The sequence below is a fragment of the Aptenodytes patagonicus genome, chromosome 2 (assembly GCF_965638725.1).
Source record: "Aptenodytes patagonicus chromosome 2, bAptPat1.pri.cur, whole genome shotgun sequence".
Classification (NCBI taxonomy): Eukaryota; Metazoa; Chordata; class Aves; order Sphenisciformes; family Spheniscidae; genus Aptenodytes; species Aptenodytes patagonicus.
In genome coordinates this window covers 164,786,022-164,810,695 of record NC_134950.1, presented here as the reverse complement: position 1 = coordinate 164,810,695, position 24,674 = coordinate 164,786,022, and the positions used below count along the sequence as shown (strand labels likewise).

The window sequence follows — 24,674 nt, the reverse complement described above, 5'->3', positions numbered from 1 at the left end:
CTGGCTGCTACCAGCGCTCCTGCACGCCACTAATACTGATCATAAAACCTGCTGAGCGCTGACGGTTCCCTTGAGAGCTGCTCAGAAAGTGTTTAATTAAGGCCTAATAGCTATGAGGTACAGATTAAATCTAGAAAATAATGCAAAGCTTTTGTTTTGACATTTCCCTGTGAATAATTAAGGCCATCTGGGAGGGAAAAGAAGCATTTGCAAGTGTGTCAACCTGTTTCCCGAAAGGAATACAGACTCCGCTGGGATGGCGGAGGCAATCCCCGCGGCAGAGCATCCGAGGAAGGCAGTAACCCAGACACAACCCGTTTGCTTTTTCCCACTCTTGTGACTTGGTAGTTCTCTGTCCATGATGGAAATGGGATGCAGGGAGTTGACCTGGTCACGTTCTTACAAGAATGGCACTTGCAAAGTCTGTAGAGTAAATACTGTGCAGGAAACTCTGCCTAATGCTCACTGTGTACCACTGGAGTGGGCTACAGAGCTGGATTAACGGGAATGAGGATAAGGAGGAGCACATTTTTTGGCATTTCTGGCATTACACTTTCAACTGTTTTTTATAACTCTGTCACAAACATTACAGTTCATATAGCCAGTACTCTTGGCGCAGAACAAATTATTTTCTCTCTGGAGGAAGATAAGGGCGGGTTTTAGAGCTAGACTCTGAGGAAGACTTGCAACACTATGTTTGGTGCTTCCAGCAGTGAATCCTTTTGCAGATGTTGGCTATTCCCACCTCATTGATGAAAACACAAGAGGGTGAATTAGTGGCTCAAAGTGCCATTAATCACTCAATCAACAAATCGCACGTGTGTTTCTGCCTAGGTGAGAATTTAGGGGTTTTCATTAGAAATTTGGGAATAAATTTTACATCTGGGCAATCTGTAATCTAAATTTTCCCCTCTTCTTGCATAAACTCTGTTGCCTGTCTTTGTGCATCTTGCTGACACCGTGAAACTCCAAAGACCTGGGTCATATCTCATTCACATCGCCTTGACCTTACTACCACTCCAGCAGAAACCCTCAGGCAGGTTTAGGGGAATGCAGAACAAGGCACAGTACCTTAGATTTAAAAACGCTTAACTGTACAAAACGGGAACAAAAGGAGAAGCATTTGCAAGAAGGACACTTTAAAAACAACACAACCGACCACTAAATAAATTGCAAAACATTAAATAATAGAAAAACGAGTTTTCTGGGCAGCCACCCATCCATCAATAGCAACTCCCCATCACTAAATCTGTATGTACCTCTCTGCACCGTCCGTATGGCCCAAGACTACTCATACCTTTGTCATTCTGCTGGATTTAATGCAGCGACTCCTGACCGATAGAGACTAAAAAAGAGCCTTGCCTACCCTTTGTACAAGTCAGCCTCTCTAAACTGCCTTATCCGGCTGATTCAGTGTAACATCAGTTTTAAACCTCCTAGTCACAGGACAGAATCTCTCAGCAGCACTCATGGTCTTCGGGGAACCACAGAGTTGTAAAACAGCTACGGTTAGTCCATATAGGAAATGCATTAAACATTATATTCCTTCACTGTTCTTAAGAGAAACAGACAGATCCTGTTGGAAAACCCCTTGTCTCCTGGCCAGCTGATCCCTATGTGATACACAGACACTCTCCGACACACACAAATCAGCACCTGCACTAAAGGTACTACTCAGTGACCAGGAAAAGCTTTTGATTAATGGAGAACGGTTCCTAATTGCAACTCAAACACAATTATATTGATAACTGCAGTAGAATCATAGAATTATAGAATCATAGAATGATTAAGGTTGGAAAAGACCTCTAAGATCATGGAGTCCAACCGTCAACCCAACACCACCATGCCCACTAAACCATGGCCCTAAGCGCCTCATCTACACGTCTTTTAAATACTTCCAGGGATGGTGACTCAGTATCAGAAAGATACGGTTTTAAATGCATTACTTATCAGATTGATATGCAATTTTTCTCTACTTAAAATTCATCTTTCAATATATAGTGTTAGCCCTCACTTAGCATTTAGTTACTATTCTTCAGTTAAAGTAACATTAGTCAACAGCCCCTTCTGAATTTATTTCATAGCATTTACTGTAAACCTTCCCATAACATCAGTCTAAAGGTTGTATCTGATGTGTGTTACAGATGTCAGCTCAGATGTTCATCTCCAGTGCAAACCAACATATAAATAACCTCCACGCAACTGAGCGATTCAGTCAATGAAATTGGAAAGCACAAAACTGTTGCTCAATAATTCTCTATCCCCCACTTGCTGCCCTCTCCCAAAGACCAATGTCCCTGCTTTTCAGACAAGTAACGCAGATGGTCCCTACCGAACAGGCCATGAGGATCAGACTGGCATCTCTCCGAGCTTTTGCACTGCTCCTTTCTCTTCTTGCTCCCTCTAAAGCTACCAAAACGCTTCATGAGCTGCAACATGCGCTCGCGTGGCAGCAGCTGTCGGTCATGCCCAGGATTGAAGAAAAAAATCAGTGCGAGGGGGAAAGCAAGGTGTCGCTTAAACCAACAGCCCAGGTGCGAGAAAATAAAGCTCCAGAAAGATCGCGTGGCTGCAAAAAAGCCCAGCTCGCCGGCGGTTCAGCTCCGAGGTGCTTGGTTGTGGTCTTCGTGGAGAGCTGTTCTGCAGCAGGCTGCCAAACCTCACACGCCAGGCGCTTCCAGTCTTAATTCCAGCGTACAGTAACTCGCCTGCAAGTATCTGTGGACACGGGGAGAAGTTCAAAATCTGCCCAGCTTGCAGCCACGGAGCTCTTATCCGTCAGCCGTCAGAAGCCTCAGAGACCAAAGCAATGTTTCCCAGTGGATCAGCTCATGCGGAAAAGGTCAGGAACCGCCTGATAAGCTCCCTCGTTTAAAAAACACTAACTATGCAAAGGAGCCACAAGCCCTCTTGAAGGGAATTGTCATGTGCAGCTCGGCATGATGACTCTTTAAAAAGGCTGTAAAAGGAAACCACCCCTGGACAGACAATTCCTGGCAGCGAGCGTCCCGGGCACACTCGCACCGTGACATGACATCACCCAACTATTTTGATTCATGTGTGCTGGGTCTTCGCAGCGACAGCATAGTCCAGCTGCCTGTCGATGAGCTCCGAAATGCCCGGCCCTCCGCAACTAATGACTAATGGATTAGTGGGAACAAGCTTCTGCCAATTCATAAAAAGAAGGCTGATACTTTCTGGAAACCATAGCCGGAGCAATGGGATGGACTTTCTCTAGCGACGTGCCCTCCCCATGCTACACGTATCTATATGCTCTGCATAGATTGCTCCATTCAAATTTGCTGTCTGCAGAGCAAAAGGCACCCGGGACAGCTGTTTGTAACACAATTGAAATCCACCTCGTGGTCTTTTCAATGAGACAAACATTCACGGGGCTGTTGCTCATCCCAGCCGGCCAGGGTGCATTATGTTATGCTCTGAGTCTGTACATTTAGAGCTGTTTATTTTAGGAAAGGGATGATCAGCGTGGGCTAGATCTTGAACAGCTGGAAAGGGGTGCAAGCATGAACCAAGGCATGATCAAACTATCACAGCCAACCTTCCTAAGATTACAGTAAATGTTCTGTTAAATCAAAAGCTTTTTTTAAAGTCACAGAGCACCAGCCTTTCCTCTGGACATGACTGGAACTTGAGGCTCAGATCTTTCAAAAATCAAACCCTATATGAGTAATGAGAGTCTTATCTCTTTAATTCCTACAAGGAATTAACGGTCATAGCACCTTTTTCCTCTCCAAAGAAGCATGCCTTTTTCTTTGTGCCCATTTTTGCTCCTGGAACTTAGTATCATTAGAAAGGGGAAAAAAAACCCACCATGAATACTGCAGAAAAGACCTTTATCAACACAGATTTCTTGCAAGCTCTGGTCTTTCAGAAAGATGGCTGTCACCAACACATCAATGCAAGGATGTGCCAGGACTTCAGGGACCCTGAGTGAAGGTGCAGAGATGACAGCAGGTTCCTCTGCCATCCTCAATTACCAGAGACTTCTCTCGGTCTACCCTATGGAGAACATGGAAGAAGACAGTACAGAGGGCACCTAGTGACCAAAATAATCAAATTATTAACAAGACAATTATCTTCCAGACAGGGCTCTCACTGAGATCCAAGGGAGGAACCACAATGCTTAATTTAAGGCTCTTCCCAGCCTTTCCTCTCCTGACTTGTCCTCCTACTTTCTTTTATCCCCATCTTTGTGGTCCTAGCCACATGTTTCAGCCCTGCACATGAAGATCCCAGTGCTTTTCACCAAATAACAATCCTTTGCATAACGTAGCCTGTCAGCACAGTGCTTTATGAAAGCCCCTTCTCCAGCCCCTCCCTTGAGGTTCACTGTTCGCCCAGCGCAGAAGAGAAGCAGGTGGAGCAATGAGAAGTGTTTAGGGATTGGCAGGGGAAAGTGTCAGTGTAACTTAAATACTTGTTTTAACTTTGTTGTAGGAAGTGTCAAGCTCTTTACACCCCATCTGGCCTTGTGTGGCCACCACATTTACCTCTGCAAGCTTCATCTTCACTGTCCCTTCCCTTCATTCTGCCATGCTCATGCCACCACGACTGAGACAGTAGCCATGGTGCGGCAAGCTCTGGCTCTCCCCATAAGCACGTGTCATGGGCCAGCTCTCAACCTACTTCCATGAGACCCATGACTTTCACAGTTCTTCCCATTTGAAAAACAGTTCCCCAATAGCAAAACTGAATCTTCCTTGCTGCAAGTTAAGCCTACTGCTTCTTGTCTTATTCACCATGCACATGGAGAACAGATTATTCCCTTCTGCTCCGGAGCAGCCCTCGACATATTTGAAGACAGTTATCCAGTTCCCTTTCCAGTCTTTACTTCGCCAAAGACACAAGAAATGCTGCCTACAACACCAATGCAATCTGGACTTCAAGCTTCCCCTCCTTAGAAAAGCTTTCCTCATTCTTCAGTGGCCAAAGGACTGCTGAGAATGACTTAATGTCATCAGAAACCAAAAGATTTAAACCCCTTTTTAATGAGATAAGAATTAGTATTGCTTCAGCACCGAAGCAGCCCCCTTTTTGACAGAGGCCAAGGATGAATAGTAGCTGATGACCTTTTCTAGCAGGGCCATTGCACCAGGAGGGCTCATTTCCCCTTATTAAGGAAAGCAGCAAGACCCTAATGTTTCTGTACAGAGCTACAAGAAAATGAAACAACCCTGTTTAACAACTGACTTTCACAGTAATTTGTTAAAAAAAGCACTAAGTGCTTTGAGTATGATCATTTTGTCTCCCACAGCTAATGGTCTAACAGATACTAGCACATTTATACCAGATACTACACCTTCTTAATGATTCCAGTGGAAGAATTTTATAAAACTAATAATAAAAAGCTGGGCTTCAAAGAGTTCCTTTGGGGCCATCTATGTTCTGGAGATTGAAAACACAAATCCCTTCCAAACAACCATGAAATGGACTCTTGTCAAGCTACTTTAAAGTCCCCGAATTAGTTATAGCATATTATGTTTCTTGAGCTGCATAAGGATAACACTGTCCCCTTCCAAAAACCATACGCGGGCTCACTGTGAGAGGTACCAAGCATTGGGCAGCTTAATGAAATTATTTGGGGGGAAGGAGCAAACAAACACTCGTGCATGTGTGTGAAATGTTTCCCTGGTCCCACCGTATCTACTAAGCTGGTCGGACCCGAGCCATTTCATGGCTTTAAAGCAGTCTCTATGCTGACAACTCACCAACCTGCCTCCAGCTCCACCACCCTCTTGCCCCAAGTCATCTGTTTCTCTGACAGTTTTACTTTGATGACCTAGTGTAAAGTCCAAAAAAGAGCCTAAAAAAGGCTCTAGAGCTAAAAAAAGACCCACATCTCCTGGAAATCTCCCTTACACCACTTCTTGCCTTTATCCCATCAGCCTGTGTGCCCAAGCCTCCCAGCAATGTCCTGCCCTGCTTACCCCAGCCCTCCATCCCCTTAAAACACCTTGGGTTGGTTTTTTTTTTAAAAGGCTGGAGCACACCAAGTAGAAAAGGTAAACCTCCTTCTGCTATTTTTTTCACTAACTCACAGGGCCACATAAGGAGAAGAGTTTCACCACAGGAGTCATCTGCAATCCAACCCGAAAAAGCTCCATCCGTGGCCGGGCACCCTCTTCTCCATGCTTCTTGCTTTTCAGTTCCCCATCTCTCAGGATAAAAGCACCTTTTGTACCTCCCACCAGTGATTTAACGTGACTCTTCAGGCACAAACATAACAAAAATCTTCCTTTCTCTGGATGCGACGTGAAGATTTGTTCTATGAGGTAGAACAATCTGGTCACCAGATGATAGGAAATACGGAAAATGCTGCTGCACCAACTGAGCGCAGCCATCACGGAGTGTCTGACCCAGCCGTCGGAGTTCTGAAACACAAACTGATTCATCCTTCTCATGGAGATGTAAATTCTGTGCCGTGGTGAAAATACTTCAAATGCCGATATTTTGAACCATTTCCTCACTTGCCTTTTTAATAGGAGGTTTAACCTGCTATACAAATGCAGCAGCAGAGTGCGGGGCAGGCAATGGGGACCAGTTAGTCCTATCAGGGATTAGTCTGGTGCGAAAATGGAAAAAACAATACTTTCCTCCTTGAAATTTAAGAGCTTATTTAGCACAAAACAGAAAGGCTAAAAAGAATATGTATCCCTTTAGTGACAATTAATGCTTCTGACTGCAAATCAGCAAAACCAAGTATTTCCCTTTACTCGTTGCTGAGAATTTCCTTGTTCAAAATTCCCTCTGTTTTTGTCATTGCTTGAAGAAATAAAGTTCAGATCCACTCCTAGAAAGGTAAAGCATGAACCACGTTTGCATTTCTACATGGATCACGTTTCTCTGCCTTGTTGTCCTTAAAAATTTCCCTAAATTGGAATTTTTCTAATTTTTTCTTTTAAATTCTACAGACTGATGTTGGCAAAATTCAACATTTTCTATCATTGTCAGTGGTGCCGGGACATGCTTACAAGCCTCACAACACCAGACTGATTTTAACTGCAACCGTATTTCATATAAATAGAAAACTTGGAAAATATTTGAAAATAATACGCAAATAAATATATAAAAGAGATCTTTGCTCTAAAAAAACCCATTCAAGCCTACAAGTGATGCAATGCACAATAACAAAAAGCCTGTTTTGCCCGAACACCATTTGCAGGCTGGTTGAACAGAGCATGCAGCCTGCGTCTTCAAAGGGAAATACAAACTACCACTTTGGCCATCTGGTCCAAGTCCAGCTCACACCCCATAAAAGAACTGCAAGTTTATCACTCCAAGCTGGGCTCAATTACTTCCCGTAATCATAACCAAGTGTTTCACTGTAATGAGTTTTTGTCTTTATAACCTTTTTTATACTACTTCATGCTGCTTTCACTGTGCATTAAGAAAGATTTCAATCTCTGAAGCTGTCAGGCTGGCACTAAATTGTTTTTGAAAAATCTGAAAGTTTAATTTTACTTCTTTTTAGCAGTCCCAAAGGTGCAGGCTAGATTCCCCAGAACTCTTGGTAAATTGCTTATAAATTACATCCTGGCATCTTTGTAATGTTTTTCTATCCTATCTTTCCAGAGTTTATAATACGAACCAGCAGGAATAGGAGTAACGATGATGGTAGTGTTGTCATATCAGTGATTTCTAGTACAAAACCCACTATATCTCAGGCTCAGAGCACCTACCCCAAAAGACTGATAAGCTGGGACTGATGACTGTGATCCTATCCAAATGATAATTTTGTCATTTCCCCACATTCTACTAATAAACTGTAGTGCATATGTTTCCAGCACTCACTTCTTTAGCAATTTCAGTTCGCAATGTGACAAATGGAGCCGTTCTTATGTACGCCGCAATCTGGCTGTGCTCAAAACAGCAAAACAGTATTTGATCCAGCAAGTACAGGATGTCTGGTGTGACAACGCAACTCCTAAAATTTAATAAGTTCTCAGCTAAAGGAAAACATCTCAGCAGTAACTTTTACAAAAAAATAGTAGAGGCAATAAAGTTCTGTAGAAGTATTTTTCCACTTGTGCTTTTCTCAACTCTTCTTGCTCCTCTTTCTTCTTGCTTCTATCAAGTCTTTCAACCATATCTATCCACAAAACCTTGAGAAGGAGATAGGATTCACTGGAACATCACAAATCTCTTTTTCATCCTCTTCTTGTTCTTCTTTCTTTCCCGCTTCCTCACTTCTCATGCAGGATTGGAATAGATTAAATGATGTTAAAGTTGTAATGGGCATTGTAGGACTGAACAAAATATCCCCTTCAGTTTAAATTAAAGAAAAAGCCTCAACCAGCACTGAATGGGTCGCAAACTGAATGACGGCAAATTAATAAAGCCAGAAATTACTCCAAGAAAGTGATACATTAGGGATGGCCAGTACCTGAAGAGTGACATTCACATCACTGTCCCATAGTGAACACCCCAAAATACAAGAGACTAAGAATCAGAGCACCACAACTCCACAGAAATATAGTCCTCCACCGATTCTGCCTTAGGAGATTTATTTGGAGAGATGATGAAAACTCACTGAATTAGCAATGGTTTGCACCAATCCTCAGCTGTCCTCAGATGTCAACCCTACACAAACCCAGCCAGCATCCCTTCGTTGCACAGCCAGAGCCACCACATTTGCAATTCAGAAGCTGGTAAGAGCATTAGCAGTAAAACAGCTTCACACCCATTTACTGCAGTTTTAACATTCACACTGGCATGTTTATCATAAAATACAACCTTCGTGAGCAACGTGCACATTGGAAGCAATGCCCTCATCCTAAAATCTAGATGGGATGATGAGATTCCAAAGTAATTTCAAGTTCTGTATCCCTCTGCTCCCCACAATGAGCAGATGCATCTGACAGCTAAAGCCAAGAAATTTGCTTACGCACAAAATGAGATGACAAAGAGACTCTTCTCCTGACTCAGTATTATTATTATCTGCTATTTTTGGTTGAAAATAATCTTAGCTGTTCCCTAACAATAAAAAATGCCTACAGCGCAATTTTGGGGTTGACAGTCATCCCACAAATGACCCATTCCTATGCTACAGTGGATATAATAAAGACAGACATATGTGCTATATGTATTATACACAGAAAATTAGAGACAGTGGTCAGCAGCATCCTATTAGACATGTGAGACAACGCAGAAATGCTGACTGAAGAGAAAATTGAACCACACCTTGAAAAACTAAATGCTTAGCTAACGCTTGAGAAGCCTTTCTCATTCCTGGCTCCAGCAACTTCACTGATGAAGTTCTTCAGTGATGAAAGAGGGACCTCATTTGGTTCAGCTGCAAGAGAGCAGCAACTTCCAGAGGAATGAACCATTCCCTGGGAACTCCTAACCTCAAGTCTGCCAAAGCTCAAGGACGAAGGAGTTTGCATACGTGTGCTCCTCCTGCTCTTAGCGGCTGTGATGGTGCAGGAGAGCCTGAGGCCTACGTTCAGGTTACCTGTAGGGGTATCTAATGCAGGTGTTTACACAGAATGGACATTTTCTGTGAACTATTGCAAATGTCGTTTTGTTGACAGTGAAAGCAGGGTCTTGTAGCATTAGACCAGCGGTGAGCTGAATTGTTCATTGAACTCAAACTCAAAGCTCACAAAATCCTCATGACTAGCCGGGGTATCCATAGGAAGGCCTTTAACTACTTATTATATAGCCACTGACAGCATGTTTACATGAATGACTAAGGACATCGCACAGGACTGGATCTCAATCTGATGAACTAAACACAGGCATAATGCCGAGAGGGGAAATTCCTAAAGGATCACCCAACACTGCATTGTCATTACAAGTGGGATTGTTCCAGCAAGAGGATTATAACAAAAAGGAGGAATCCACCGTGCACAGACAGGGACTGCACTGAAATCCAACCCCCTGCACAGCCTCTTTGCATTGCAGCCAGCTGCCTCAGCCTGTTTGTTCAAGTCACCCCTAACAAATACAGTAGACCTTCATCTGGTGGTTAAGAAACAATACAAGGGATTAAAAAAAAAAAAACCTGCACAAAAAACCCCCAAGATCTATCTTCATTTTCTACCCTTACTTTTCCTATGAATTAATGATTCTGAAGCATCATTAGTTGTAAGCAACGGACTAAACCCAAGTACATTGCATACTTTAATATCATAATAATTGAACAACTGGCAAACCAGCTCTGTTAACTTCCCAAGATAAACATCTCAGGAACCACCACCAGCAAGATCTCATGTAGTACCTCTTCATCTTCAGCAGAAGGGAGGTAAGCACCTTGGTTTGTAGTTTCTTTGCACAGGGAAAAGTGACTTTCCAAAAGTCCCCATGCAGCAGGCTGGCACGAGGCCGGCGAGGAACAGAACAAGACGGAGGTCTGTTGGACTCGGCAGCTCTGCTCCTTCCTTTGCAAGAACATGACATATTGTTCACACTGCGTTAAACCACTGTGTGCATGAGGTGGCTGTCTCACATGCCCCAGCTCCAAAGAGATTACTAGAATTAGTTGCCCAGATTACGGAAGGTCTGCCAGAGCAGATGGGAGTATAGAGGAGGAAACATTCGTTATCACATACATGAGGTCTGGAAGAGAAATCATTCAAAATCTTTCTGGTTTCTCTTTCCAGGTTGGTTTTTTAGGTGGCGCAGTTTTTTGAGATTTTTTGCACCCAGATCAAACATAGCAATTTTGTTAGCAAAAGAAACTTTACTGACTTCTTAAGAGAGATGAAAGAACAGTGAGAAAGACAGACCCTGCAGGTTACTGAGATGGCAACAGAGGCACCTTAGCAATCTGCCAGGGTACAGAAGGGACAAAGACCGAGACAGTGGACTTGTAAGGGAAAACTGGCATTGTTTTAATGTCTACAATGGGCTAGAAACCATCCAAGCCCCAATATTTCCCATTTCTTGACGATTCTACCAATTTGTGTAACTGGCAGGCAGGTAACTTGGAAAAAAGCATCCGACACATCCATGGCATCTAGTTGGGAAGCTGCTACAACTGCGGGAGCCACAAGCCTATGATGGGAGTGAATCAAGGGACTGTGTGGGATGGCTTGGGTGGTAAAAAGTTCCCTGTTCATTCACTGTGCAAGTGAAAACACCAAGCACTGCAAAGTTCAGAGTTGTTATATTTAGGATTGTGTGAAAAATCTCAGTGGGTTGGCTGGGACCAACGCAGACATGAACTACAGAAAGTTTTTTGAGTCTTTATGCCTAGATGACAGAAGGGCTGGAAACCTGGGAGCTACAAAGCAGTAAGAGACTATTCCTGGAAAAGCCAACCCTGCCAGTCTGCACACACAATACCTGGCAGGTTTAAAAATAGTCTGAAACATTTTCACAACAGCTAATGATAAAGGAAGAGACCGAAAAGGCTGCCAACAGTGTCCTTGGGGGGACTGCCTGAAAGCCAGAGACAGAGTGGGGAAGAGGCAACATCACGGTAACTCCTTGCGCAACACTTCCTTGGTTATTAGGATACCCTTGTGAATCAGAGGGCAGGTACCAGTGCTCAGGCACATCCCAGCTCGACACAGTTCTCAGGCCGACACTTAATTTGCAGCCAGCATCTTTCCCTGTCCACTTCCTCAAAGCATATCAAGCCTTAAATTAAGGAGAGACTTCTGGAACCATGAAATCTCTTTTAGTGGTGACTTAGCTTAGCAATGCATTGGGCCAATCACATTTGTACCTTGTAAAGTCATTTGAAAATGATCTAAACTAGTATCACAGGTGACCAGAACTTGTTGTACAGTGCCATCAGATTCCCAAATCTTGTCAAAGGTCATCATCTTGCAGTGGCTTCAGTGCTTAGAGTAGAAAGCACTCTACCAAGTAGCTCTAACTTCATTAATCAGTTTAAATTCCACATCAAGAATCAATGCAGAAACTCAGTGTTACAGTTACAGAGCTCTGGATATATCCAGCAGCACAAAGCCCACCTCTTGAATTTCTTGGTCTGCCCTAAAAGCATCCTGCATCCTTAGTCCTTCACTGGGGTGTCTGTGTTTTCAGGGGCACATTTCTAACACAGTCCTATGAGCTTTCCCTAATGCAGCCTGGTGCGATTCTGGCTCTCGGAGTCAAGGTTGCCTAAAACAGCCTGCAAACACCTATCAGTGTTACAGACTGAATGCTTTTGTTATTATTACATAATACATATTTGTGGAAAAAAATACTCCGTCATCACCTTGGCAGCTAGCAATAAGGCCTGGCAAGTCTGATAGCCATCTTATTTGCAAGTATGTCACTGCAGCAAAAAATATTAAAACCTCTATGCTAATAGGCACGAACAGAAATTATTGCTCCAAGCTACATATTCCTGTAAACCAGGTAGGTTGTTTCCAGTCATAATAAAATACCGATAGGGCAGAGGAGGGGAGGAAGGAACACTGAAATGGGGCTAAGTAAGGAGTTTAGAGACATTGGGTTTATTCTCAGCTCTGCTACCGGGCCACTGCATGACCAGGGATAACTCACATAATCTCTGCAAGAGCTTCACATGAAAAGCCATCTTCAGATGCTGTGTGTTACTGCACTGCAAGAGTCTCATGCTTAGACCAATCCCTTTTCTACACCTATAAACCAGAAAGATAATTAAAAATCTTAAAGAAAACAAAGACCTACAGCAGATGAAGTAGGTATTTACAGTGACCACAGGTTTCTGGCTTTCCTTCCTGTTTATTTGCTGCCTACATCCATTACAAGCCTATGTGTTCAAAGGCAAACAGCAAAATCCCCATGTCTTCAGGAATTGCTCGGAGTGGGGCAATGCAAGCGCAGGGTGGAGAGCATCAACCCCCAGTCTGAGAAACCAAACTCCCACCGCCCTCAGTAGCAAAAATCAGGCTCATTGCCAGCAAAACTGAGCTTCTCAAGAAGTCTTTATATTAATTTCCGATTGTTTTTTTCCCTGCACAACATGTTAAAAGACGTAACACAAGCTCCTGCGTCAAGCGCAGCACTGCCAAGGAAGGTCCTGCTGGTCTTTATTTTGAGCCACAGCCCTCAGCATCACCAGCCTAAATCCCTTCAAATTCCCCCTGCACCCTTCAGCCCTCCCTATTTACAGTCATCTGCTACAAAATTCACACTCTTAAACTACAGTACTTAATGAAACGTCACCAAAACCTGGGGAAGATCCGCTCAGGGTCACGCATGAAGCTCTGGGCGAGCCGGGAGCGGAGGGGGATGCTCCTGCCCCAGCCTTTACCCTCCTTGCCAGCACAAACCTGCCACCTCACAGCCCGCACACATCCGGCGTGGGAGGGAAGGCGTGGGGCACCAGTAGAGTCGAAGGACTTTCTGCAGCTTAGCAGCTCCCCCTGCATCTCCTCCTAATGTGCTTAGCTACTTAGCGAGCAGTGAGCTAAACATCTTCACGTTTATCACCAAGTTTTACCGGGGTTTTGCGTTACTTGACCTTAATGATTGGGAAGCTCCGTGTGTCTTACCAACCTTTTCTTGGTTGCCGTCACAAGGCGCTTCCCAAGGTGAGAGATGGTTTTGCTTTTGCTCCAAGAGCGCAAAATGTGCAGCCACGCCTGAGGAGTGCTCAGTGCTCCCTGTGCTGGTCCACGGCAAAGAACGAGGCTGGCTCCTCAACACAGTTTTAACTTCTTAGCTCCAAGAAAAGGTTCAGCTTCACTGTATTAACACTTCCAGCGCAAAAATATTTGCATTTCAGTAAGTGGACACAGCAAACTAGTGTCCTTTCTTTACCTACTCTGCAGCATGGTGCCTACAGCCTCGCGGTGCTGAGCCCATCTGTCCCACCTTACCCCTGTAAGACTGCAAATGCAGGGGCTTTTTCCCTTCATGTATTAACATTATTAGCATATTAATGAAGTTCCTAACCTCATTTTAGCCACTTGGCTTTTGCATCATGCAAAAAGAACTAGGAAAGAAGAGGTAGAGGCTTTCTTAGCACAGCAAAGGCTCCTCTAATCCTGCAACCTATAGTGCAGCGGCAGAAGTTGCTTATAAACAGCTTAATCAAATGTGATCCATTCCCTAATGCACAGTAAGTAGCTGTGTCCAAGGGAGAGGGTAAGAAACTTTGGGGGGAACAAAGTGCCAAGTTCAGAGAGAAACAAGGAACCACACACCTTCCCAGCCATGAACTCATCAAAGGTTTTTTCCCTCTGAATTTTTGCAAGATGTGCATGTGCCCGCGTGTTGCTGAGCCTCTCATCTGCTGGACGGATGAGAAATTAATTTCTAAGAACTTCAGTGATGTCAGGCATTTTCTTTTTCTAATGTGATCATAAAGTGGCAAAAGCTGTCAGCAGCACTGGCAGTAGCTTAACAAAAAATGTTGACGTTGCCTGGATACTGAGTCCCGCTCCAGTCTAGGATTTGCCTGCGTGTCTGCATTTGACAGTGGTAACTCCTCAGGATTTTAGTTTTTCTTTAATATTCTGAGAGCTGTGCAAATAAGTCTCCTTATTCAGATCCCTCCTCCTCTCTCCTCCCCCACTTTTTGGCTTTGTAAAATGCAAACTAATTCCTCAACCGTAGTAAAGCCATAAATAAGAAGCTGTAAAAATATTTTTCTAGCCTTCTTTTTCCAAGGTTAATCTTTTCAGTTACATAAGCACTTTATAAAATAGCATGGGGAAAGTATATGAGAATCTGTTTATGTGATTAAGACTTGGCTCCTTCTTTACCGTGGCCCAATGACAGTATTTTATGCTTTGCATTTGCCACTGCCGAGGTTTGCTCAGCCGTCTCTCCGTGACCTCCAAAGCAGAAGGCAGCAAGATTTAACATTGCTTTTCATGGAGTGCTTACAGTAATTCATTAGTGGTGGGTATCCATGGAGTCTTGGGAAAAAAGGGCATTATTAAGTACCTGCTAATTTTTCGTTACAGTGGGTGGATTCCAGGTCTTCACTGATGGCAAAAATCCAGCTACTCTGAAGGGAAGCGAATTTTCCCCAGTCTTTACCCTTACTGCTGTCCTGCTCCCAATCCGACTTGTGCCTTAGTGTTTGAAGAAACAGTTCTGGATGCCAGTTAGTGAAGTGCTGTAGTGTTTTACTATCTTTTATGGTAAAGAATTTGGAAGGACTTGAGAGCAAGCTTCAGGCAGAAACAAAACCAGGACCAAAGTGAATATATACAGCACAAAACTCCTCTTCCTGGCAGCTAGATGAGAGAGAATTAAAAAATGCACTACGGATCATTTTTCCAGTCTGGTCCCTGACATGGTTCCTAAGCGAGGAACGATGCACAGTTACCCTGGTGCTCCGCAGCAGCAGTTATTTTCCAAAGGAAATGACGTGCTGTTCAGATACATTTTTTAGTGCCACTTCTTTTATTTACTTAATAATGTCACAGGCTTTGAATACGCAAGCAGCCAACTCTTTCAACAATCCTGTCCCAAACACCAGTGCCCCATTCCCGGAGAGCCCTTCTGCACTGGGGAATGACTCGGTTTAGCCATGCTGAAGCAAAGGGCATACTCTCCTGCTCCTTGCAATTGCTCCTCCAAAAAAAATCCATGTATTGTAACACTAAACATCATGACAGCATCACTTCAAGAGAGTAAATAAAGCTTGAATGCAACAAGAACATGTACCACAACCTCATAAGTCCTTCCAACTGATGCCAACCACAAAGCAGTGAACATGTGAGGTTCATCTATGCAGCGTAATTCTGTTTCCCCTCTCATCGCAGCAGTAGCAGACATGAGATTTTTGGACACTGTGCCCGCTTCGACAGCTCTGCACGGAGAAGAAGACACCCTTCTATCGTAGCACTCCCAATCCTGCAATTTAACCACTGGTAAAAAATTTACACGGAAAAACTATTGATGCTGTCAAAAAACAGACTGAAAGCTTGAAGCAGAAACAAGCCCTTAAAAATACCACGCCTCTTCTTTTCAACTCTAAAACTGGAATGGACAAAGCAATACGCAGTGGAAAGAAAGGTGGATATGACTCAACAGGCTTGTTTTGTGGCAATGCCTTTTGCTGTTGCCTTCCCCAAGCCTCTTGTGGCTGAGAACCGTAAAAGCACTTGGATGGTTTGAAGATGCAAAAGCTGGTGCGTGGAGGCAGTGCCAGGATGCTCACACTGAACACGCACAAGTGCATGAGAAAAACTCACCTCTTCCCAACTGCACACCTCTTCTTAAATACAAAATGCAATAAAAGAGTGAAAATGATGGTGTGAATCCTGAGGATCACGCTCTCCAAGTCATTTTTCCAAGCACAGGCAAGACCCCCAGCCCAGGGCAGCTGGACCCTCTCTTGGCTCTCTCGGCTAAACTAGAGCCAAACTGTGGCTAAAGGTGTGGCACAGCTGGTGCATGTCTGTGCTCCGTCAGCGTACCCGCTCCCTCGGTTTGTGGCTGGGCTCCCCAGGGAAGCAGCTGCACACAGCAGATTTAAGTTTCCCACTCCGCAGCACAGCTGTCTGCTTTGTAAGATCCTCTACCGACAATGTTCACTCCATAACCCGGCTTTCCAAATGGAGAGGCTATGGGGGCTTCTTGTGATTGCCACGGTGGCTTCTGGCTACTCCAAACCAAGCTCCAGCCATGCTGCCTCAAAGCTCACCCCAAAACGGTGGGTCAGTTTAACAGCAGTGTGACTTCTGACCAGCGCTCATCATCAGCTTGTTTGACTTTAATGTGATTTAATTGCAGTGACATGCCTTAACAAAACCCATGCCAAGAAACTGCAGCTGGAGAAAGAGCTGACCTAAGGCCAGTTTCCCAAGGGTTTTCACTCCCCCCCCCTCTAACTTGTGGCTTCCCGGTGCCGCACAAACTCTCCTGGGTCACTGAGGTGGCTGCAGCCACCCAGATCTCCTCCAGCCCCTGCCACAGCCACATGTAACAAGGTGCCTTACTCTGAATTTCACCCTCTGTGACGGCCACGTGCTCCTCCAGCACCATCCTCCGAGGATGGGGACAATCCCAGAGTAGCCACCATCCTCGAGTCCTCACTAGGGCTTACCCTCTAAAAAAAGTATCTGAGATTTCACCTCCCTTCGTCACCCCTAAACTCTGTGGTTAAAGGAAAAAGCGAAACATCACCATGGGGCCAGGGACAGAAACCGCCCTGACGACATCTCCCTTGCACAGAAGCTCCACTCCACCCCACCACCACCAGCCCAAATCTGGGGGGATCTTGTCTTTCAGGGTTTATCTGACTGCATGGATATGTGCTACTATGTTACATGGAGATGCTCCACATAACAGGCAGAAATAAGACATGGTAATTTTTTTTTGCATTTTCATACTCTGATGATTTTTACACAGTCTTCGCCCCAATGGTCTGGATAATACAAGCGCATACATCCACTTCTGTTAAGCAAAATTGAAGGAATTATGGACCATCACAAAGGAATACCAAAGCGATGGCTATTAATTAAATACATTAATGTAATTAAGAAAAGTGCTAAATCACAGTGCCTTTCTTGGTCTTTGTTTCTACAAAAAAGACAACCAGGGAAAACCAAAAATGTTCCTAACTACTGCAACGGAGTCCATATCAGTTACCCCACAGCCATGGCTTTGAGCGTTTCTCTAAATTCAGAACATCTATCCCTGCCTGTCTTCCCTCACCACTAGTAAGAATTTGCTGATAATCCACATATTTTTCCGCAGACTGGGCTTCTGATTCAACAAAATCTAGACAGCTGTACAAACTGGTTTGCACTAATCCCCAACATTTGCTTGAAAGCTTTCCGCGAACGCCAGCGAACATGCAAGATGTCAGATCAGCGATAATCCTCATTACTTACTATTTATGTTTTTAAGGAGGGAAGGGTCATAATTAGGCTTTTGTCAATGACAGTGCCTTTGATTGCATCGGAAGTAAGGGCTTTCCTCTGGCTTTGAAGGACAAAACACTTAGATGCCCACGCAGGAAACTATTCCTTATTGCTCACCACCTTCATAGGGGTGACTAGCAATTACTGCTAAAATTAGCCAAAATATTTCCTTTTTTCTTCTCTTTTTCTTTTTTTTTAGTTAAGAAGGTCCTTTTTTTTTGCAAGTCAACTGGCTTATGTGTCTCAGCAAGGATTTATGCTATTAACTTCAAGCACCCAAGTCTGGAAATTGTTCCGCTGTGTTCAGAGCCCAATGGTCAAATCTTCCTCTGTATCACTCTGAGAAAGGCAGATGTAGTAAATCAGATGTGTTTAAATACACATAATACAGCAGAATTTGATCTTTGCATAGGCAGAAGCCACATTTTAATTAGTTTCGCTGGAAGGAGCAATACTTTCTTCTAAAAGACAAAAAAAATCAGCTAACCACTCATCTAAATGTTCACATTGAACCATTTTCGGGGTTTGCTCTCCCAAACAAGTTTAGGCCAGTGCTGCACTGCAATCACGCGCCACTGCTGAGGACTGCTATGCCAAAACCCCATTTTTATTACCTGGCTACGTGTTTCAGCCGCCGTTCATGCTTCTTGTCTTTCAGAAATCCTTCAGGGTGCACCTAACATGGCCCAGCTTCACACTTCTCTAGCAAACTCTACTTTTACAGGTTGCCCAGAGAGGTGGTGGATGCCCCATCCCTGGAAACATTCCAAGTCAGGTTGGACGGGGCTCTGAGCAACCTGATCTAGTTGAAGATGTCCCTGCCCACGGCAGGGGGGTTGGACTGGATGACCTTTAGAGGTCCCTTCCAACCCAAACTAATCTATGATTCTATGATTCTATGAAACACGAAGGAGGCATGCATTTAATATAGATGCTAAACAGAGAATAAGTAACATGGGCACTATTTGCCGTGTGTAGCTACTCTCATTTCAGTACTAAGCATTAGTTCATGTGCAATTCTTTCACCTCCTCTCCAGAAAGTCTTGACCTTCGTAGTGTTTAGATGTGGATTTTTTTATTTTGCATGGATTAAAGCCAGTTTTGGCCTCTGGCTGCTCGGCACTACAGGGGGCATGTCAGCATGCGAGAGGAATTGGAGCAACCGCTTAACTGCAAACAGCATCATCCTGTTGGAGTTACAGGTTGCCAAGCACAGTTCACTCACCATTAAATGACTCCGTGAAAAGACTGTGAACATGAAGAGCTATGGAAACCTTATACTGAGGTTAAGCAAATAAATCTGACACCAAACCTTCTGCCCAGCTCAGGCAGGCGATGAAGCAGATACATTCACAGTGACCCTGAAACAAAACGCTCAGGATTCCCAAATAACGGCGTTTGTTGAAGAATACATGATTCATGGCTTACCTTCGCACGCCTTCCCCAGCAGGAAGGAATTGCATTAGGGCCTGTGCATTTGTCAATGCAATTAAATGCCTGTCTTGATGTTGAGGGTCATATCCTGACCTGAGGGCAATGGCAAACCCTCCTGGGACAAGGAGAGGAGAAGCTGGTTTCCTGAACAACTGCTGAAATTATTGCTGTTACACATGTCGGAGGGAGGGATGCTTTTAGCCCCCGCTGTTTGAAGGAGTTTAGAAGGAAAAAAAAAAAAAAAAAAAGGAAAGCATAATAAACGGTCCTTAGCATCCTGCTCAAAACCTAAACCAACGCATCTCCAGGCAGGCAAGGCAATCCCAGCCTCTCCATACAGCAAGGAGGAGCAGCAGGATGCCCACAGGAGGGCACCTATGTTTCACAGTCATATAGGAGCTCCCAGGGAGATGCAGTTTGGGCTTGCACAGTGCGGCACTGTCTGGCGTAGCTACCCACACGCACTTGTCACCGCAGTCCTGTGTCACACACCTCCGCGGGGCTTTCAAAACTGCACTTACATTTCGGGCTCTGAGAGCCATAAGCAGCAGGAGATGCTGCAAGAAGCAAACTACAAAGAAACCCCATTGCGAAACCGCAGTTGCCTACTAATAAAATGTGCTTATAGGAACTCTGAGGCAAGCTTCAAAATAATTTAACTAAGAAATTGAGGTGTTTTGATGGTTGATCATCAAAGACACTGAGTATTTGTTTCGCATATCAAGTACACACAGATCAATATTTTTCCATAATCTAAGATAATGATTTTTTAAAGATGGAGAAGAGTCTTCAAAAACTGGGTGAACTGTGATAGAAATGAACATAGCAGAAAACCCACGAAGAAAATAATTTAAAAAAAAACCCAACCCAAACCCAAACCCCAAACAATCCACAACCCATTTTTTGTTTTAAAGCTAAAATAAGAAAGATTCTATTTAGATTTCATTAAACACTTAGTGCCGCATGACAGAACCAGTGAGCCCTGGAGGGGCTGCTGGAGGGAGGGGAGGGCAGTTAGTCTATTGATCCATCCTAGAGATCCCAGGCACAGGGACCTTTGTAAGCTCACTGCTGGCTCAGTGGTTTTAGGATTGTCATAAATCAGCTAGTTCCTGCCATTTGGACCTTTCCAGCAATGCTCCGTAGATGCACTGGTTTAGCTGTTTAGCTGGATAACAAAGCCTAACATCCAGAAAGTGGACCAAAGAGAAACAACCTGGGGAGAATACCAGTTACAGATTATTGTTCGTACTGTACAGGTGACTCTACAGACTAAATCTTCCCTTCAGAAAGGTCGCTATTCAGGACACTACTCTCAAAATTACATTCACTACCACATTTTTACTTATCACAGTTTCACACTGTACCCACCGTGAATCCTCATCTCGCTGCCCCATCCTTTGCACTTTAATTTGTAGCGCATCCACACACGCCCACTTAGCAGCACAAACCATTTCACACGCCGGCTGGCAAGGCACAGACAGGGCTTCCGAGCATTTTACAACCCCCATCATGAAAATCCAAAAACGGTGCAAACTTTGGGGAGCATGGACCTCCAGCTAATATGCATGTGTGTGCCTGTGACTAGTAAAAAGCTTTTATGAACCTGAATTGGGTCCTCTGCAAGGCGTCATCCTTCATTAAGTCCCACACTGTGCCAGGGAAGCTTGTCAGAAGTTTTGCTGGATTATCAAAGCACCTGCAATAACAGTTACTGGCTCCTGATACACGTATCATCCCATTAAGGATACATTACTCAAACAAATTGCTTTAAAGGTTCTGATGGTTGAGAACCATTCACAGGTCAATGTCCAAAAATTAGACCCAAGACACATTTTCTGACATGAGTAGAAGACCTTGCCTATTCTCTTTTTATTTTAAACTAAGAACATGACTTCTAGCCTCCTCCAGCTGACGTGTTGATTATTTTAAGCACAATAAAATTCAAGTCAATTAACTCACTAGGCTAGAAAATCCTAAACCAATGAATTTTAAAAAGTGGCATCTTCGTTCCCCTTTGCTTTGGCCAAAGAAACATGAGCTTCTGGTATAAAGTGGAGCTTCACACTAGGAGAGATCTTACGTGCTTTTCCACATCCCCTTGTCTCAGTAACAACCGACCTGCATGTAAATTTGCTGTACACACCAAATGGGCCAACGACAACTCCACAGTTGGATGATCACTACGCAAGTTGCTGTAAGGTGCTCCAACCCCTGACCAAATCAAAGTGGATGCTGCAGGCTCTCCCTGCCCGATTCACCTTTCAAATGTGAAAGGTCCTTCTCATGCTACTGGGCTAGTACAGGAGGCTAGGAGGGCCTCTGAAGGCATTACACAAAGAAAAGTCCTAACTTGTCTCCCCACATTATTCAGTCACTACCAGATGTGGTGATAATTAGGTGCACAGGAGGTCTCCCAGCAGAAGCGGCTGCAGAGCCCTCCTGCCTTGCTTGGAGGTGCCCAGTGTTCTGCTCAACCCACCAAGGAGCCTTGCTGGCTCCTGAGTCCCTCCCCATCCACCCACAGTTCACAGCCTTGCAGCCCAAAAGAGGTCTCAGTTATCTTCAGTGGGCTTTATGGTCAATGGGAAAACAAAATACACAAATGAAACCAGGGAACAAATCTAGTCATCCACGCAGGCAAGTAGCAGAGTCCGTGTGAAGTCTTTAAAACTCTCACAGTCTAATCACCGGTTATCACCGGGGCTCTCCTTCAAGATGCTTTTACAGCCCCAAAGGTTGCATAAAGCAAGGGCTCATTTCCACAAGGCCCATAAATTGAGACATGAGAGTGATCAACACCTCACCCTATTGACTCTCACAATGCATAGCGATTTACCATCATTATTATGGTTTTATTTTCTTTTTAAAATCAGTGTTTTCATTCAGTCCAAGCTCAGTCAAAACTCATACTGACCCAACGAGGGCTACATAAGAGCTACAGGCTGCTGGACTGAGCCTGGGATTTAACTGTACTTTACTTACTCTGCTACACATACTATATTCCCCAAACCATGCATTTTTCTGTCTTGTGATCAGGTTCTTTCATTCCATATTCTTCCAGATCAGAAATCTGATTGATTCAACATTTATCACATTTATTCAGCCCATTTTTGAGGCATTTTCCATGGACTTTATCTAAGGAGCTGAGAACCCATGATATCTGTAAAGCTTGGACCTGATACCTTAAGTGATTAATAATACTTCAGACTCCAACCACATATCAAAAGAGTTCGGATGCAGAATGCATTTTCAATGGGATCATGACAAGCATTCACTAAGATTCAGATAAAGCAAAGTACTTAACATTAAATGTGTGAACAAACCTACTAAAATAAATAAACCTACTAAAATAAACAGGATTTCTCCAGCACTTACAACCAAATACGTGCTTTGGAACCAAATTCTGAAATGATTGATCTAAATGGAAAATAGACACCTAAATATGTTTGAAAGTCTGCTCCTACACGTATTCCTGGATTTTTAAACTACAGATAGTTTAAAAAAAAACAATCCACAACCACAAAAAAATCCCCCCCAACTTATTTCCAAATGGTTTCCTGTGATTATACAGCTTGAGACTTCAAAACTCTCTTTAGCTTTACTGTTGCTTACATTACTACCTGTGGAGGAACAAAGTCACCTACACGTTGTTCAAACTGTAGTTTCTATTTCCCCTGCATGCACTAAGGTCTTGCCTATACATCACAAGAAATAATAATAAATACCAAAATAAATACCAAAGTATCAAAGGACACGAAGGGGACCAGCAGTGAAAGGCCACCAAGGTTCATCAACCTTTGGAGATGTTCAAACTGTAGTTTCTATTTCCCCTGCATGCACTAAGGTCTTGCCTATACATCACAAGAAATAATAACTTGGTTATTATTTAAAAGGCTGATCATTTATAGCACATTCCATAGTCTAAATCCCAGGAAAGAGATAGAAGATGGGAGTCAATCTGGGCACAGGTCTGTCCCATACCTCATAGATAAAAGTTAGAGACTGAAAAACTTCCCTCTTTTTTTGCATCATTGCATCTAAATCATTAGCAATTTGAAGATAGTCTGAAAAATCCTTCTTGCCTAGAAAGAGTGGTAAAGAATATAAAAGCATACTGGGTGTACTCTACTTATGCAGATAACACTGGCCATGGGAAACTAAGGTAAAATGGGAAGCACGCTGAAAGGTATCTCCAAATAAACTAAGAACAATCACCACGGGCACATTTTAACCAGAAAAATCATCTGCTGCTGACAGCAGATGTCAGTAAGTGGCAGGAGAAACGGTGCTGAATGCAGCCGGTCTTTGGCCATGCAAAGCTGTGTGTGGCACCAGCTCGGCTCAGCCATGCTGACACGCTGTCTGCAAAAAGTCATTTTTCTAGTGTAGACGAGACCGAAATGAACAGTGTCGGTCCCCCTGTCTGCCTCTGCGAGCAAAGCAAGCTTGAAAAATTATGATTAGATGTTTCTGCACAGCAGTACTGGAAAATAAAGCAAGACAAATGGCTCTGCTCCTTTCCTAGGTTTTATGGGATGACGGTGGAAAAGCCTACGCCACCCTCCCAAGGTTAACCTGGACCGAGCAGCCCCGTCCTTCCATGACCTGCTCCCCTTGTCCTGCATGGTGAGGGTAGTCACAGCCAGAAATCAAAGCTGCCCCACAGCCTTTCCCTCCAGCATCCCACCCTCCTGCCCATTCAGAAGGCAGGGGAACAGTGAACACAGATGAAAAACTGAAGAGGAAAGTGGCCTCAGCTATCCAGCATCCCGATGCAGGTTATAACTGATGGTTCTCTACAGTTGTGGTCCAAAGGCTGGGAGGATCGAAGACTATGGGACGAATTTATCAGTTTAGCAATCCAAATATCGACTCCAGCAGCTGGCATGAGGGAGGACATCCCATCACACAGCACCGAGTGTCGTGGGAAGGTATTCCTAAAGAGTAACGGTGGGAAAGAGCTTGAGCCAAAGGTACATGAAATGCCTGTGCCCGGCTGCCAACCCTCCACAACAGCCTGTCTCGGACTAAACCCCACTTCACTGCAAGCTGTTACCTAAATGTCATGAATATGGAGAAAAATCTCGGGGAGAAATGAATTTCAGTTTAAAGCTTGAAGAAAACCTTTAGTACAGATCAGCTACAGTCAGGAGGCCTTCAAGGGAGCAGAGCTGAATGTGGCAACATGAAACCCTGCAGGATTTTCCCCATTTCTTCCCCGAGGTATTGGAAATGAGAGCTACTTGCTCCATCTATGGGTAAAAACTAGTACAGTCATAAGCTTTTCTTACAGAGGACATAGTCTAACCACAAGATGTTCTCCAAGAAAATAAATTATTAGAATGAATAAAATATATGACAACCTTTCTGTATTGCATCTTGCAGTCTTCTGAAAAAAAATACTATCTGGTCCTTTATTATTGGAGCACCAGGAGCCCTCCTTATGGA

At 43.9% G+C, this 24,674-nt stretch overlaps 1 protein-coding gene across 8 annotated transcripts in view; it reads right to left on the bottom strand.

Annotated features, from left to right (window-relative positions):
• PRKAG2 (protein kinase AMP-activated non-catalytic subunit gamma 2) overlaps nucleotides 1–24,674 on the bottom strand; it is a 230,471-nt gene that overhangs the window by 120,714 nt on the left and 85,083 nt on the right. Inside the window, exon 1 of one of the 8 annotated variants that reach the window (XM_076331965.1) lies at nucleotides 2,333–2,870. The exons of the other annotated variants lie outside the window; for them this stretch is intronic. Coding sequence (XP_076188080.1) covers nucleotides 2,333–2,438 — 106 coding nt within the window. The 5' untranslated portion in view covers nucleotides 2,439–2,870. Of the gene's footprint in view, nucleotides 1–2,332; nucleotides 2,871–24,674 lie in introns of those variants that run through there. 8 annotated transcript variants of the gene reach the window in all.